The sequence below is a fragment of the Microchirus variegatus genome, assembly GCF_963457635.1.
Source record: "Microchirus variegatus genome assembly, chromosome: 19".
Classification (NCBI taxonomy): domain Eukaryota; kingdom Metazoa; phylum Chordata; class Actinopteri; order Pleuronectiformes; family Soleidae; genus Microchirus; species Microchirus variegatus.
The window spans coordinates 23,369,468-23,384,467 of NC_139820.1; the positions used below are offsets into that span (position 1 = coordinate 23,369,468).

General features: G+C 44.1%; 2 protein-coding genes across 2 annotated transcripts in view; both read left to right on the forward strand.

The window, feature by feature from the left end:
* The window catches only part of dgkq (diacylglycerol kinase theta), a gene marked incomplete at both ends in the record, with an annotated part of 11,044 nt that extends 5,029 nt beyond the window's left edge, over positions 1-6,015 (forward strand). The window contains 15 exons of the mRNA XM_083906114.1: positions 463-680; positions 764-854; positions 961-1,015; positions 1,634-1,695; positions 1,781-1,931; positions 2,081-2,119; positions 2,701-2,816; positions 2,896-3,047; positions 3,176-3,324; positions 4,109-4,287; positions 4,433-4,533; positions 4,709-4,855; positions 5,359-5,470; positions 5,567-5,719; positions 5,914-6,015. Coding sequence (XP_083762240.1) covers positions 463-680; positions 764-854; positions 961-1,015; positions 1,634-1,695; positions 1,781-1,931; positions 2,081-2,119; positions 2,701-2,816; positions 2,896-3,047; positions 3,176-3,324; positions 4,109-4,287; positions 4,433-4,533; positions 4,709-4,855; positions 5,359-5,470; positions 5,567-5,719; positions 5,914-6,015 — 1,827 coding nt within the window. The remainder of the gene's footprint in view (positions 1-462; positions 681-763; positions 855-960; positions 1,016-1,633; positions 1,696-1,780; positions 1,932-2,080; positions 2,120-2,700; positions 2,817-2,895; positions 3,048-3,175; positions 3,325-4,108; positions 4,288-4,432; positions 4,534-4,708; positions 4,856-5,358; positions 5,471-5,566; positions 5,720-5,913) is intronic.
* Positions 6,016-9,405: 3,390 nt separating this feature from the next.
* The window catches only part of nfkb1 (nuclear factor of kappa light polypeptide gene enhancer in B-cells 1), an 11,667-nt gene continuing 6,072 nt past the window's right edge, over positions 9,406-15,000 (forward strand). The window contains exons 1-8 of the mRNA XM_083906115.1: positions 9,406-9,486; positions 10,918-10,964; positions 11,276-11,360; positions 12,312-12,352; positions 12,466-12,564; positions 14,332-14,483; positions 14,584-14,747; positions 14,991-15,000. The exon at positions 14,991-15,000 is cut by the window's right edge and continues 149 nt beyond it. Coding sequence (XP_083762241.1) covers positions 10,926-10,964; positions 11,276-11,360; positions 12,312-12,352; positions 12,466-12,564; positions 14,332-14,483; positions 14,584-14,747; positions 14,991-15,000 — 590 coding nt within the window. The 5' untranslated portion in view covers positions 9,406-9,486; positions 10,918-10,925. The remainder of the gene's footprint in view (positions 9,487-10,917; positions 10,965-11,275; positions 11,361-12,311; positions 12,353-12,465; positions 12,565-14,331; positions 14,484-14,583; positions 14,748-14,990) is intronic.

Genomic DNA, 15,000 nt, shown 5'->3' on the forward strand with positions numbered 1-15,000 from the left:
CAAAAAGAATAGTTGGCTTAACGTTAGCCCCAGGAGAGTTGTTAGCCTAGCATTAACCCCAGTAGAACAGCATGCCTGGTATTGATCCAAATATAGTAGCTAGCATAGCATTAATCCCAAGAAAGTAGTTAGGTCAGCATTAGTCCTAGGAAAGAAAATAACTTAGCATTATACCCTAGCAAATCATAAGACTAGTATTAATCCAAAGATGTTAGTTAGTCTAGCATTAACCCCAGTAGAGGAGTTAGCTTAGTTTTAGCCCTAGGAGAAAAATTGGGTCAGCATTAGCCCAAGGAGAGAAGCTAGCTTAGCATTAGCCTCAAGCAAATCATTAGCCAAAGATAATAGTTAACCTAGTGTTAAGGAAGGCCCCATTGACTTCAGCGTTTTTCAAAATAAAATGACGTCGGTATATTATACATACTGTATATATAACACTGCACTTCCCCCTCTGTCCTGCAGGAGGCAGCACTGAGGGCCTTCTACCTCCCTGATGACCCTCAGGACTACGAGCTTGAGGAGGTGGACGGTCTGCAGCGTCTCCATAGCGACGACGTCCTGAACCGTAACAGCGGCCCTGACAACAGGAGTCCTCTGAAGGACGGAGGAGACGCTGCGTGGATGCTACGAGCTAAACGTCGCGGCGCAGAGGTCGTCCAGGTGTACGCAAGCTGGCCCAGGTGAGGCATGCTGGGAAGTGGAGTTGACTTCCTTTCAGACGCGAGGTGGTCACTTTATGCTCAGGGTTTTTTCCTGTCCTCAGGTCAGGTGCAGCGTTTGTCCTCGTGTCCGTCTCTGAGGACAGCACAGCAGCTTCTGTCCTCACTCAGGTCCTCAGTCTGATGGACATGAAGGTACAGAGACCAGGTGTCTTCTGGAGACACTGGGGGACATTTATTCAGTCTCTTTGATTCCGTTGTGATAAATTATCATTCAAATAAAGTCTTTTTGTCTTTTCAGGACGAGGACGTGTCCAAGTTCAGTCTGCAGGAAGTTTATATGAGCAGCAAGCAAGGTGAGTGAGTGTGTGTCCTCACTGTCCTCAGAGTGTGTGTCCTCAGAATGTCTTCACTGTGTCCTCAGAGTGTCTGTCCTCAGTGTGTGTGTCCTCACTGTGTCCTCAGAGTGTCTTCAGAGTGTCCTCACTGTCTTCACTGTGTCCTCAGTGTCTTCACTGTGTCCTCAGTGTGTGTCCTCACTGTGTCCTCAGAGTGTCCTCACTGTCTTCACTGTCTTCACTGTGTCCTCAGTCAGTGTGTGTGTGTCCTCGGTGTGTCCTCATTATGTCCTCACTATGTCCTCGGTGTGTCCTCAGTGTGTTCGCGGAGTGTCTTCACTGTGTCCTCAGTCAGTGTGTGTGCGTGTCCTCACTGTGTCCTCATTGTGTCCTCTGTGTGTCCTCAGAGTGTCCTTAGTGCGTCTTCAGTGTGTCCTCCGTGTTTCCTCAATATATCTTCAGTGTGTCCTCAGACTGTCTTCAGAGTGTCCTCAGTGTGTCCTCAGTGTGTCCTCAGAGTCTCTTCAGTGTGTCCTGTGTGTCCTCAGAGTGTCCTCAGAGTGTCTTTAAGACACACAGACAGAACTGAGACTCAGAGCCAAGGTCATGACCTCTGTCTGTCCTCCTGTCCCTCAGTGCAGAGACAGACGCTGACGCCTCAGGAGAAGATTCTGGACAAAGTGCAGGACATCAGGAAGGTGAGACGAGATGGACAGAAGACAAGAGGACAGGTCTGTCTCTGTGTCTGTTAAAGCTTTGTCTCCGTCTCTGTCTCCGTCTCAGATGTCCCTGCGTCAGATGAACCAGACTCGTTTCTACGTGGTGGACAACAGGAAGCGTCCGGTGCAGGTGGACCTGCTGATTGTAGGACTGCCCCCCCTGCTGGCCAGAGACGAGTACGTCCAGCTGATGGAGGAGCACCTGTCCGTCAAGAGTGAGTGAAACTGACACAAGATGGCGGCTCGTTAGGGGTCGACAGGTCACTGTGAAAGTCCAGGAAAATCTAAATGTTTTGACTTTTCTTCTCCATTTTGAATCATTTAATGAAAACAAAGTGAAGTCTCCGCCCCTTTGTGTCTGCAGGTCACCTGATCACTGTCAGCCACGCCTACCCCAGTCAAGGTGAGACTGTTGTCATGGAAACATGGAACAACAATAATAATAATAATGACTGTGATTTTGTAAAATAAACTTGTGTGTGTGTGTGTGTCTCTATTGTGTGTGTGCGTGTGTGTGTGTGTCTCTGTATTGTGTGTGACTGTGTGTGTCTGTCTCTGTTTATGTGTGTGTATTGTGTGTGCGTGTCTGTGTATTGCGTGTGTGTGTGTATTGTGTCTCTGTTTGTGTGTGTGTCTGTGTGTTGTGGGTGTGTGTGTATTGTGTGTGTGTGTGTCTGTGTATTATGTGTGTCTCTGCTTGTGTGTTTGTATTGTGTGTCTGTGTATTGTGTGTGTGTGTGTGTCTGTGTATTATGTCTGTCTATGTATTGTGTGTGTGTGTGTGTCTGTGTATTGTCTGTCTATGTATTGTGTGTGTGTGTGTGTGTATTGTGCATGTGTGTGTCTCTCTATGTGTATGTGTGTAGGTGCGTGTGCTGCATGTCGTGTTTCTCAGAATCAGAGAAAATCTTGTTGACTTCTGTATTGTGTGTCTCTCTGTGTGTGTGTTGTGTGTGTGTTGTGTGTGTGTGTGTGTGTGTGTAGGTGCAGTGTGTCTGCAGGTGTCGTGTTTCTCAGAGTCAGAGAGAATCTTCATGTTGACCAAAGACACGTCCGTTAACGAGAAGACGCTGACGTCTCTCGTCGTCCCTCAGATCACGGTAATGGACGCCGGGCTCTGATTGGTCGATCCAGTCACCTGTCATCTTCTCTGACTCCTCCCTCTTCTTCCTCCCACAGCACATGAAGCTGCCTGCAGAAGTCTGCCCCCTGCTGGTGTTTGTGAACTCTAAGAGTGGAGGCCTGAAAGGTCGAGAGCTTCTCTACAGCTTCAGGAAGCTGCTGAACCCTCACCAGGTCTTTGACGTCAACAATGGAGGACCACTGGCTGGGTGAGGACAGACGGACGCTCTTGTCCTTCTAAATCAGAATCAGAATCAGAATCAGAATACTTTATTAATCCCCGTGGGGAAATTGTTTGTATTATGGGATGTTTCCATCACCGTCTCCTCTCCTGCAGACTCCACACCTTCAGGGACGTCCCCAGGTTCCGGGTTCTGGTCTGTGGCGGTGACGGGACGGTGGGCTGGGTCCTGGGAGTCCTGGAGGCGGTCCGACACAAGCTGGTCTGTCGAGAGCCGCCCATCGGCATCGTTCCTCTGGGGACAGGTCAGAACCAGAACTCATGTTAGCACATCACACTTTTAATAAACAACAACAATGATAGTAGTTAGTTTAGCATTAAACCCAAGAAAAGAGGTCAGTATTAGTGCTAGAAGAGATGTTAGCTTAGCATTAAACCCAAGAAAAGAGGTCAGCATTAGTGCTCGGAGAGATGTTAGCTTAGCATTAAACCCAAGAAAAGAGGTCAGCATTAGTGCTCGGAGAGATGTTAGCTTAGCATTAAACCCAAGAAAAGAGCTCAGCATTAGTGCTAGGAGAGATGTTAGCTTAGCATTACACCCAAGAAAAGAGCTCAGCATTAGTGCTAGGAGAGATGTTAGCTTAGCATTACACCCAAGAAAAGAGGTCAGCATTAGCGTTAGGAGAGATGATAGCTTAGCCCTAAACCCAAGAAAAGAGGTCAGCATTAGTGCTAGGAGAGATGTTAGCTTAGCATTACACCCAAGAAAGGAGGTCAGCATTAGCACTAGGAGAGAAGTTAGCTTAGCATTAGTCCCTAGAAAATCATAAGACTTGTATTGATCAAAAGATATTTGTTAGCCTAGCATTAACCCCAGTAGAGTAGTTAGCTTAGTTTTAGCCTAGCATTAACCCCAGTAGAGAAGTTAGCTTATTTTTAGCCCTAGGAGAAAAATTGGGTCGGCATTAGCCCAAGGAGAGAAGTTAGCTTAGCATTAGCCCCAAGCAAATCCTTAGCCAAAGATATCAGTTAGCCTAGCGTTAATCCCAAACAACAACAACAACAGCGTCGTCTCTAACGCGTCCTCAGGGAACGACTTGGCTCGCGTCCTGCGTTGGGGGCCTGGCTTCAGCGGCGAGGACCCGCATCACATCCTGGTCTCTGTGGACGAGGCGGACGAGGTCCTGATGGACAGATGGACGATCCTGCTGGACGCACAGGACATGAGTGAGGACGGCAAGGACAGTGGCTTCCTGGAGCCGCCCAAGGTTTGATGAATGGATTATTAATGGATTCAAAGCAGTGATTTTACACAGAGGTCACATGACTCTGTCACATGACTCTGTCACATGACTCTGTCACATGACTCTCTCTCTCTCTCTCTCTCTCTCTCTCTCTCTCTCTTTGTCTCAGATCGTTCAGATGAATAATTATTTTGGTTTGGGCATCGACGCTGAGCTCAGTCTGGACTTTCATTTGGCCAGAGAAGGAGAACCAGGAAAGTTCAGCAGCAGGTACTGACCCGGTGACCCGGTGACCTGGTGACCTGTGACCTTTGACCCTGTGACCTGTGACCTTTGACCCTGGCTTTTCTATTAGGAAACACATTAATATTGTATTGTCCGGTCGTTTCCTCTCTTTGAGGATAAAGGTCGTGACCTCTGACTTCCTGTCCATGACCTCTGACAGGTTCCATAACAAAAGTGTGTACGTGAAGGTGGGTCTGCAGAAGATCAGCGCCACCCGCAGTCTCCACAAAGAATTGCAGCTGCAGGTCGACGCCCACAACGTCCCGCTGCCCAACATCGAGGGACTGATTTTCCTCAACATTCCCAGGTCCAGTTCACACACTCTGTTACACACACACTGTTACACACTCTTGTACACACACACTATGTTACACACACTGTTACACACTCTTGTACACACACACTATGTTACACACACTGTTACACACTCTTGTACACACACACTATGTTACACACACTGTTACACACTCTGTTACACACACACTGTTACACACTCTTGTACACACACACTATGTTACACACACTGTTACACACTCTGTTACACACTGTTACACTCTGTTACACACACACTCTGTTACACACTCTGTTACACACTCTGTTACACACTGTTACACACTGTTACACACTCTGTTACACACACTCTGTTACACACACTCTGTTACACGTACACACAGTGTGTGTAACAGAGTGTAACTGTTACACTCTGTTACTGTGGTTCCATTCCTTTCATTCCGTCTCCATGGGGACTGCTGGTCCTGACAAGGTCCTAAAGATGTGTGTGTGTGTGTATGTGTGTGTGTGTGTGTGTAGCTGGGGTTCAGGTGCTGATCTCTGGGGGTCAGAGGTCGACGGTCGTTACGCGAAGCCGAGCATTGATGACGGTCTGCTGGAGGTGGTCGGGGTCACTGGGGTCGTCCACATGGTGAGATCTGTCTTCAGGACTCTATTGTATTATATTATATTATATTACATTATATTATATATATATATTACATGTAGTTTATACCTCTGTTTTCAGGGTAAGGTTCAGAGCGGCCTCTCCTCAGGGATCCGTCTCGCTCAGGGAAACTACATCCGTCTGATGGTCAGTAAATCCATCCCTGTGCAGGTGGACGGTGAACCGTGGATCCAGCCGCCAGGTCACATCATCATCTCTGCTGCTGGACCAAAGGTAGGCTGTCATCGCTGTGACGTCATCACAACATCTCACACTCACAAGGCCATAAACACACAGAAAAGATCTGGAGTTAATCTAGAATTTAGATTTCTAGAATTTATGATGAGGAAAAACTGTGAAAACTCCTCAGATTTGTACAGATTAGGATTCAGTGTGTTTCAGTCGATGACCTCTGGCGCCCTCTGCAGGTGCGGATGTTGAGGAAGTCCAAGCAGAAGCAGAAGAAATCGTCATCCACCTCCAAAGACGGACGCTCGGAGAGTCCGTCCTCCACAGACGGCGGACAGTGACCGGCGCCACCTGCTGTTTAGCTGCTGTTAGCTAATGTTAGCTGCTGCTGCGTCAGAGCCGACGAGTCGCGGACGACGTCTCTGACTCGAGTCACAAGAACCACGGTTAATGTTTCTCTCAGTGTGAATAAGCTGAATAATCCGAGTATTTACCATCTGTCGTGTGACCGTTTGTTTACAGTGTTTACAGTACGTTAACGTGCAGCTGTAGAGATTAGCTTCATGTCGGCCATTTTGTCATCGCAAAATACCAAGAAACTGACGGGCGGAGCTGCACTTTACGATCTTTTCCCAGTCTGTTCCCGAAAAACCAGAGCGTTCTACAAAAGTGCGGCTACTTCCTGTTAGCGTTAATGTTTTACGACATAAAAATGTGTCTTTTATGTAATAACAATAACTAATAAGGTAAAATATATCGTAAATATAATTTTTTAGCTGAAACTATTGCTAAGATATTTTTATTGCTCAATGTTGTGGGAACAGGAAGTCGCAAAAGGTCAAAGTCATGGCTCTTATTTTAAAGGCTCGGGTGAAAAGAAATGACTAAAATAACTCAAATGAAATGTCTTTATTTTATAAGAACATGATAATATTTTATTTTAAATCGTGTAAATCATTCTGACAGGAAGTCGTTTCACTTCGTGAACGGATCTAGTAACGACGGCGACCACGCTTATTTCTTCTCTTTTATTTTATAATAAATAATAAGTCGCACAGATGACGCTGTTGTTGTAAAATATGAAAACAAACTGTCCTGCAGGCTAACTGCTAACAATCATGCTAACTGCGTTCAAATAATGTGTTTTTATGAGAAGAGTTTGTGCACATGCCACCCTCTAGTGGTAAATTTGTGAACATGTTAGCACTCAGACTGGCATAAAAGGTCAAACTTGTCGTGACACATCTGTAGAAGCGGGATTTTCTTTCGTTAAATCGTAAACTAATAATTGGGTTTTTATTTTTCGTAATGTTGATATTCAACACTTTTTTTCCATTTGTATTTTTCTTTATGTTAGCCACATGCTAGCATGCTAAAGTGTTAGCGCCCATGTTGCTATCACTCACACAACTGGAAGCTAAACTTCGTATTTGTTACGTACGATGTTCGTCTCCGTGGTAGCAGTTAGTGTCGAATCTTAGCTTAACAGAAACCGTCTCTGTTGTTTATAAAGTTGTTGTTAAAAAAAAAAAAAAAAAGGTTTAGCTGTGGCTAATGTTTAGTTGCGGCTAACGTTTACTTGAACATGTTTAAATGAGATTATTTAACGCAACGCGTGGAGCTAGCTAAAGAATACTAGCTCCATTTAACAAGTAACAGAACTAGCATTTTAGGCTAGTGCTTACTTAACAAGCTAACAATAAAAACCAAAACAAATTTGTAATCGTAGCTATCTGTTAGCATTGTTAGTAAAGCATCAAGCTAAATGTGCCTAAGAAGTAGCTTAAAAAAAAGTAGCGTTACTAGCTTAATGTGCTGTAGTAGTAGCTGGATTGCAAACATAACTGGCTTAGTTTAAGAGCTAACAAGTTAGCTGCTTTGCCAAATTTAAACATGACAATAAATGTTATGAGTTGCTAAAGCTAGTTTAGCATTCGGCCAAAGTAAAATTGTTTATTAAAGAGCAAAAAATTATGATGTCGGCAAAATCAAAAGTTTGAATTTGAGGCAAAAAAAAAAAACTCACGTTAAATTTGCATAAATGTTTTTTAAAAAATTGTCCAAAAGAAATAACAACAAAAAAATTGTTTGCCGAATTTTTTTTTAATCATTAGATTTTTTTTTCTGCACATTTTTTTTTCTCTTTATGACAGAAAAACCTCGTCCACATTCCCAGAGACGCGTCGGCGTGAAGGAGACGAAAGATCGCGTTAAAGTTCGCAAATCTTCACGAAACCACAACAGTATTTACGACGTTTGTTTTTTAACGAAAAAACAGATTCACTTTGTTTTTGGTGCTAAAATTCTGGGTTTATTTAATCTGATTGCTGCGGCTGGATTATGTCTCTGTATTAATCTGATTGCTGCAACTGATTAGCGCAGCTGGATAATCTGGTTAATGTCACTGGATTAATGTGATTATTGTTGATGGTTAACCAGATTAATGCAGTTGATTCTGTCACTGTGTACATTTGATTGAGATATTTTGCTGACTCATCAGTGGCATTAACTGTAGAGAAAACTGCTGAGTGTGTGTGTGTGTGTGTTGTCGGTCAGTAGTTGTTTTTTTGTCGTTATTTCTTTATGTTTACGTTTTTCAGAATGCGATAAAACCACAGACGACGACGCTCACGTTTCCTCTGAATGTAACAAACTTCCTTCTTCTCGGTGTAGCATCAATGTGGAGCCCCCTGGTGGTGGTGGTGTGTTAGAGATGCTGTTTGTTTGTGTGTAGTGCTTTGTGTGCTAAGCTAACGTGCTAAGCTAACGTGCCTCAGTTCCGTTTCTACCTGAAGTTTTTATTAAACAGATGTTTTTTTTGTATATTTTTGAAACAGAAGCTGTTTGTTTGTTTTTCTTACGTTTTATTGTAAATTGCACTAATTATTTTCCCGATGCTCTTAGATGTGACGTTCAAGTTATTATTAATGTTGTAATAACTATAGTACGTAAACAGAAATATATATATATATATATGGCGAAATATCAATAAACTTCTGTGTTTAATCACAATAAACTAAAGACATTAAAGAAATGACTTTTTTCTTTGCTTTTCAAACCAACACACCGTCATGATGCGTTAATAAGTGTTTATTTAATCCGATTACTGCAGCTGGATAATCTGATTGTTGTAGTAAAATGATGTAAAATAATGTTTGAGTTTGTTTTGGCGCCTGTGTTTGTGTTTGTATCAGATTTGTGGTGTTTCAATGTTTGACCAGCAGGGGGCTCACACGTTTCCTCTGGATCAAAGATCGTTTATGGTGGAGAAGAGGAATCACTGCATTGATTTTTTTTTTTAAATCTCGTTAATTAACCTTAATATTTTTATTTATTTATTTTTTACTTTACTTTGTAACTGTTGTTTGTAAACAAAATATTTTCACTAAAATTCTAGTCGTGTAAATATTTGGTTTCACGGTTTTGGCCTCGGAGTGAGACCTCGTTGTGTTCGTTCGCCCCTCTCTGAGCTCGGTTGTGACGTCAGAGGGAAATTCCAGTGAGGAAGGAAATGAACCTGATGAATGTGTGAGTCGCTGCCGTCGTCACCTGCACGGTTCACGCTGTCGCGCGCTGCTTCTGGAGATTTAAACTCACTTTAATCTCTCGGATTAAACTTTTTTTTTTTTTTTTTTTAATTAATTAATTTTTATTGTAATTTTTCATTTGCGATGACGCGGTTTTGTGGCGTCACGACGCGCCGCTGCTGAGCCGCTTCAGTGCGGACGTGATGGCGAGACGATGAAGTGAAGCCTGTCAATCAAAGATCGCGTCGAGAAGCTGCTTCTTCTTCACCTGCGCGAGGTCAGCAGGTAAGAACACGTTAGCGAGCACGCTCACCTGTGCACGCGCTCACACACACACACACAACAGTGTCTCTACTGTACACGCGCCACTGCGGAGAGCTTCATGTTGTTTTACACCAACTACTTCCTTATTATAGCCAGGTAACTTTGTCGAGTCGAACCAAACTCCCTCCTGAAAATGGGAACTTAAAGAATGTCTCGCGTGTCATTGAAACAGGCGCGAGGCAAACGGCTCGTGGACGCGTGTGTGTTATTTATTCACGCCTCGCGGTGAATTCGGCATGTTTTAATCCGACATAAACATCTTTCGCTTTGTCACAGATTGACTCTTTGCTGCGGCTTCTCGCTGGATTTCCCCCCTGACCGCCGTCCTCGCGCTGTCTGCCTCCGCGGGAGTGAGCGCGACTCTGAGCGGACAAACTTAGCGGAGAAAAACCGAAAGACTGCGTTTAAAGTTTGTTTTTTCGCTTGTCGCGAACACGCGTGAACTCTCACTACACCGTGATGTGGGTTAATATACGCGTGACGTGAGGAGGTTTTGCGGTGAGCGGCGGAGTTTGTTTGGTGCCGTGTTTCTGCGCTCGAGCTCCAGGTTAGCTCCTAGTTAGCTCCCGGTTAGCACGGACAGGTAGCGGCGTGTGTGCTTTTAAACGCCCGGTGACGTGAAGGCAACGGTCGGACATGAGCCGAGTCGGCGTCGGCTGTTTATTTTCCATTTCAAAACCCGCCGTTTTAACGACACAAAGCACAGAGTTGCGTTTGTTTGTGACAACTGTTAGCAACGCGGCTAGCTGCGTCGCTCAGCCGCGTTCACGCGAGGCAGCGGCGAGAACGCGCGCGACGCCAAACAGCAACAAGTGTCACTGTTGTCAACATCGATCAATTAATCCAAAAAATAACGATTAACGGGAATATTTTAGACTTTTTAAAGGAATTCACACATTTGTTTGTTAGAAATAAATAAAAATAATGATTTTTAAACTTTTAAAATAGGAAATTATATTTAATTTTGATTATAATTAGACGATTAGTTGATGTTTTATTACTTAAATGACCTGAACAAAAATGTCCACACATGTTATGGCCACATGTAAACAAAGAAATAAATAAGTGATCAAATAAAACCGCATGAATTCTGAGATTAATCTCGTAATTCTGATTTCTGACTAATCCCAGTTGTTTTGTGGCACTAATCCTCCTCCATATGAACAGTTACTGGTTTCACTGTAGAACTTAGTTAGTATTCATGTTTTCATTCAACACACACACACACACAAACAAACCATGAATGCCCAAATCTGCATGTCCTTGGACACAAGAGGAACCACTGCACCACCTCGTGGCCCCTGAACGCCTCGTGTATTTTTATCTGTAATTTTTGATTTGGTTTATGTTTCATAAATAATCTGTGGATTATTGTTTTTTTTTGCCTCACAGTCGTCGTCATGGCTGCGGACGACCACTACCTTCACACCAACAACCAGGTGAGCTCACCTGACAGGATAATCTGATCCCCGAGATAATCTGATCCACGTGATAATCTGATCCACGTGATAATCTGATCCCCGAGATAATCTGATCCACGTGATAATCTGATCCACGTGATAATCTGATCCCCGAGATAATCTGATCCACGTGATAATCCGATCCCCGAGATAATCTGATCCACGTGATAATCTGATCCACGTGATAATCTGATCCCCGAGATAATCTGATCCACGTGATAATCTAATATGTGATAATCCGATCCCCGAGATAATCTGACCCACGTGATAATTTGATAATCTGTTCACAGATGTTCGACAACATCATGATGGATCCGTCGTGGGACTTCCAACATTTTGCCGCCATTCCGACGTCTTCGTCGTCTCTGAGGACAGGTGAGCAGAGACGCACCTGAACACATCACAGCTTCGTTTGTGTCTTTGTGGTGAAACTCACTCACTCTCCCACACCAAAGGCCATGGAGATCAGAAATCAGTGATTTTAGCTCACCGTAGCGTCATTTGTAATGTCATGTTAGCATGTTAGCCTGTTAGCATACAAATCATCTGAGACAGAGATCAGAGAGGATGTTCTTCTTTTTCTTCACTGCAACTCTTTTTGTTTTTTTTACTTTTCTTTGTTTAGAAAACGAAAAGAGAAAAAAGTTTTATTTTAAGTGAAAGAAGTGTGTGTGTGTGTGTGTGTGTGTGTGTGTGTGTGTGTGTGTGTGTGTCTCGTCTCAGTCTGTGGTCACTCTCACTTCCCCCTCTCTTTCTGGGTGTGTGTGTGTGGTTGTGTCTCTCTCTCTATTTGTGTGTCTCTGTGTGTGTGCATGTGTCCATGTTTGTCTCTGTGTGGAACACGTCACATTTACTCCACTATTACATGAAATATTATATATATATATATATATAACATATATACATGTGTGTATATGTATATATATATATATTATGTTGATAAACTGACACAAAAATCACTAAGTTCTTCTACAACTGTGTTTAAACATAACGTCTATTTCAAACGTCTTTATTTTACATCACATCTGTGTAAATAGATGCAGATTTATGGGCTGTTTTGTCTGATCACAGTCTGTGATTCAGGACTTTGAACTGTAGAGGGCAGCGTTGAGCCTCTCAGTGACAGCAGGACTTCTGTCTCCTCTGAGTGGACAGTGGACAGACGGTCCAGTCCCTGGACAGAGACACAGTTTAGATTAGCTTAGCACAAAGACTCAAGGGAAAGAGTCAAGGGAAACTGTTAGCCTAGCTTCACCCCATAGATATGACCACGCCCCACAGCGCCCCCCTCAGGACATTTTAAACTCTGCTGCTCTTTGTTTTCAGCAGACGGACCCTTCCTTCAGATCCTGGAGCAGCCCAAGCAGGTGAGACACCTGACACCTGCACTTCCTGTTAGCTGACACCTGCACTTCCTGTTAGCTGACACCCGCTACTACCTACTACTTCCTCTCCGTCTCACTGTGTCTCTGCGTCTCAGCGTGGTTTCAGGTTCAGATATGGTTGTGAAGGTCCGTCTCATGGTGGACTTCCTGGAGCGTCCAGTGAGAAGAACAGGAAGACGTATCCAACCATCAAGGTAACACTTCCTGTCCGTTTGTCTGACCATCGCTGTTCATGTTTGTTCTGTCACATGTTCCTTCTCACGTTCCTTCACTCGTTCCTTCTCACGTTCCTTCACATGTTCCTTCACATGTTCCTTCACATGTTCCTTCAAATGTTCCTTCACATGTTCCTTCTCACGTTCCTTCACACGTTCCTTCTCACGTTCCTTCACATGTTCCTTCACATGTTCCTTCACACGTTCCTTCAAATGTTCCTTCACATGTTCCTTCTCACGTTCCTTCACACGTTCCTTCTCACGTTCCTTCTCACGTTCCTTCACACGTTCTTTCTCACGTTCCTTCACATGTTCCTTCACACGTTCCTTCAAATGTTCCTTCACACGTTCCTTCTCACGTTCTGTCACGAGTGGAGGAGGGAAATTCCCACATTCCTGCTCAGACTCTTCTTTTTCCTCAGAGAATATTTCTACAGTTTGGTTCAGGTTTGAACCGTCGTTACCGTGACGACTTTTGTCCGACAGGAATGTCAGAATCGGCTGCTGTGTGTGTGTGTGTGTGTGTGTGTGTGTGTCGGGGAAAACCCCTCCTGATGTGGTAGGACCAGTGGAACAAAAACGACGATGATGATGATTTTGACTCATCGTTTAAATCATCAATAATCTCAAACTAAATAACAGTGGTGTATTATAGCCCCTGTTATCTCCTGCTAACATGCTAACAGTGCTGTCTTATGGCCCCTTGCTAACATGATAACAGTGGTGTCTGATGGCCCCTGTTATCTCCTGCTAACATGCTAACAGTGGTGTCTTATAGCCTCTGTCATCTCCTGCTAGCATGCTAACAGTGGTGTCTGATGGCCCCTGTAATCTCCTGCTAACATGCTAACATTGTTTACAGTGCTAACATTGACGTGATTCTCCTCAGACGTTTGTTTACATGTTTGCTTCATGACGTCGTCTCACACGTCTTCATTCTTCTCACATCTGAAGGTTTCTGCTGAAGCTTCTGCACGTCCTGACTCGTCCACACACACACACACACACACACACACACACACACACACACACACACACACACACACACACACACACTCACACACACGTCTGTTGGGAATTTCCTCACCCACCAGATCAGAGGACGTGTCGTTGCGTCACAAACAGGAAAGAGTTGAGTTTCAGAAGAAACTTCTCGACTGAATCTTCATGTCAGAGAAGTTCATCAGTTCTTTGCTTCAGGATGTTCCTTCACACATTCTATCAAACGTTCCTTCACACGTTCTTTCACATGTTTCTTCTCACGTTCCTACTCACGTTCTATCAAACGTTCCTTCACACGTTCTATTAAACGTTCCTTCACAAACGTGTTCCACACACACACACACACACACACACACACACACACACACACACGACTCAGGAAACTTCAAACCTCAGCGTCCGCTGTCTTTCCAGGAACTGCTGCTCTGCTGTGATTGGTCCAACACAACCAGGAAGAGGAAGTGGGTTTTAAAACGGGAATAGTATTTGTATAATCTCTGATAATCTCTGATTTCCTTCATTTCAGGAACGTGAAGTTAGTGACGGCTGTTTAATAATATGTTAATTTAAAGAAGAATAAATGAAGTTTATTGATTTATGAAACGTGTGTGTGTGTGTCTGTGTGTGTGTGTGTGTGTGTCTCTGTGTGTGTGTGTGTGTTTGTCTCTGTGTGTGTGTGTGTGTGTGTGTCTCTGTGTGTGTCTGTGTGTGTGTGTGTGTCTCTGTGTGTGTGTGTGTGTGTAGATCTCTAACTACCAGGGTCCAGCTCGTGTGGTGGTCCAGCTCGTCACAGCTCTCACTAACTCACCTCAGCTTCACGCTCACAGTCTGGTGGGAAAACAGTGTGATAAAGGAATCTGTGTAGCTGATCTGCAGCCTAAAGACTCTACTGTCAGGTCTGTGAGACACTGAGACACTGAGACACAGACAGACACAGACACAGACAGACAGACAGAGACACTCAGTGAGGTTTTAACTGTGTTTGTTTTTCCTCAGTTTTCCAAACCTTGGAATTCTTCATGTCACAAAGAAGAACGTGTCAAAGACTCTTGAGGACAGAATGATAGAAGCCTTCAGACTGGGACACAACTATGGAGTCAGCATTCATCCAGACATAGACGTCCAGCAGGGGGAGCTACGGGTCCCCAGAGATCTGCACGGTTAGTCCTGGACTACAGAGACCACTGATAGACCACATAGACCACATAGACCACATTGAACACATAGACCACATAGATCACATAGACCACATAGACCACATAGAACACAGACCACATAGACGCCATTGAACACATAGATCACATAGACCACAGTTTTCAGATTAATTGAAATACTGCTGTGGTTTGGTTTGTCTCCTCCCCTTTCACCTCCTCTCCTCCTCTCTCCTCCTCTCTCCTCCTCAGATCACCAGCG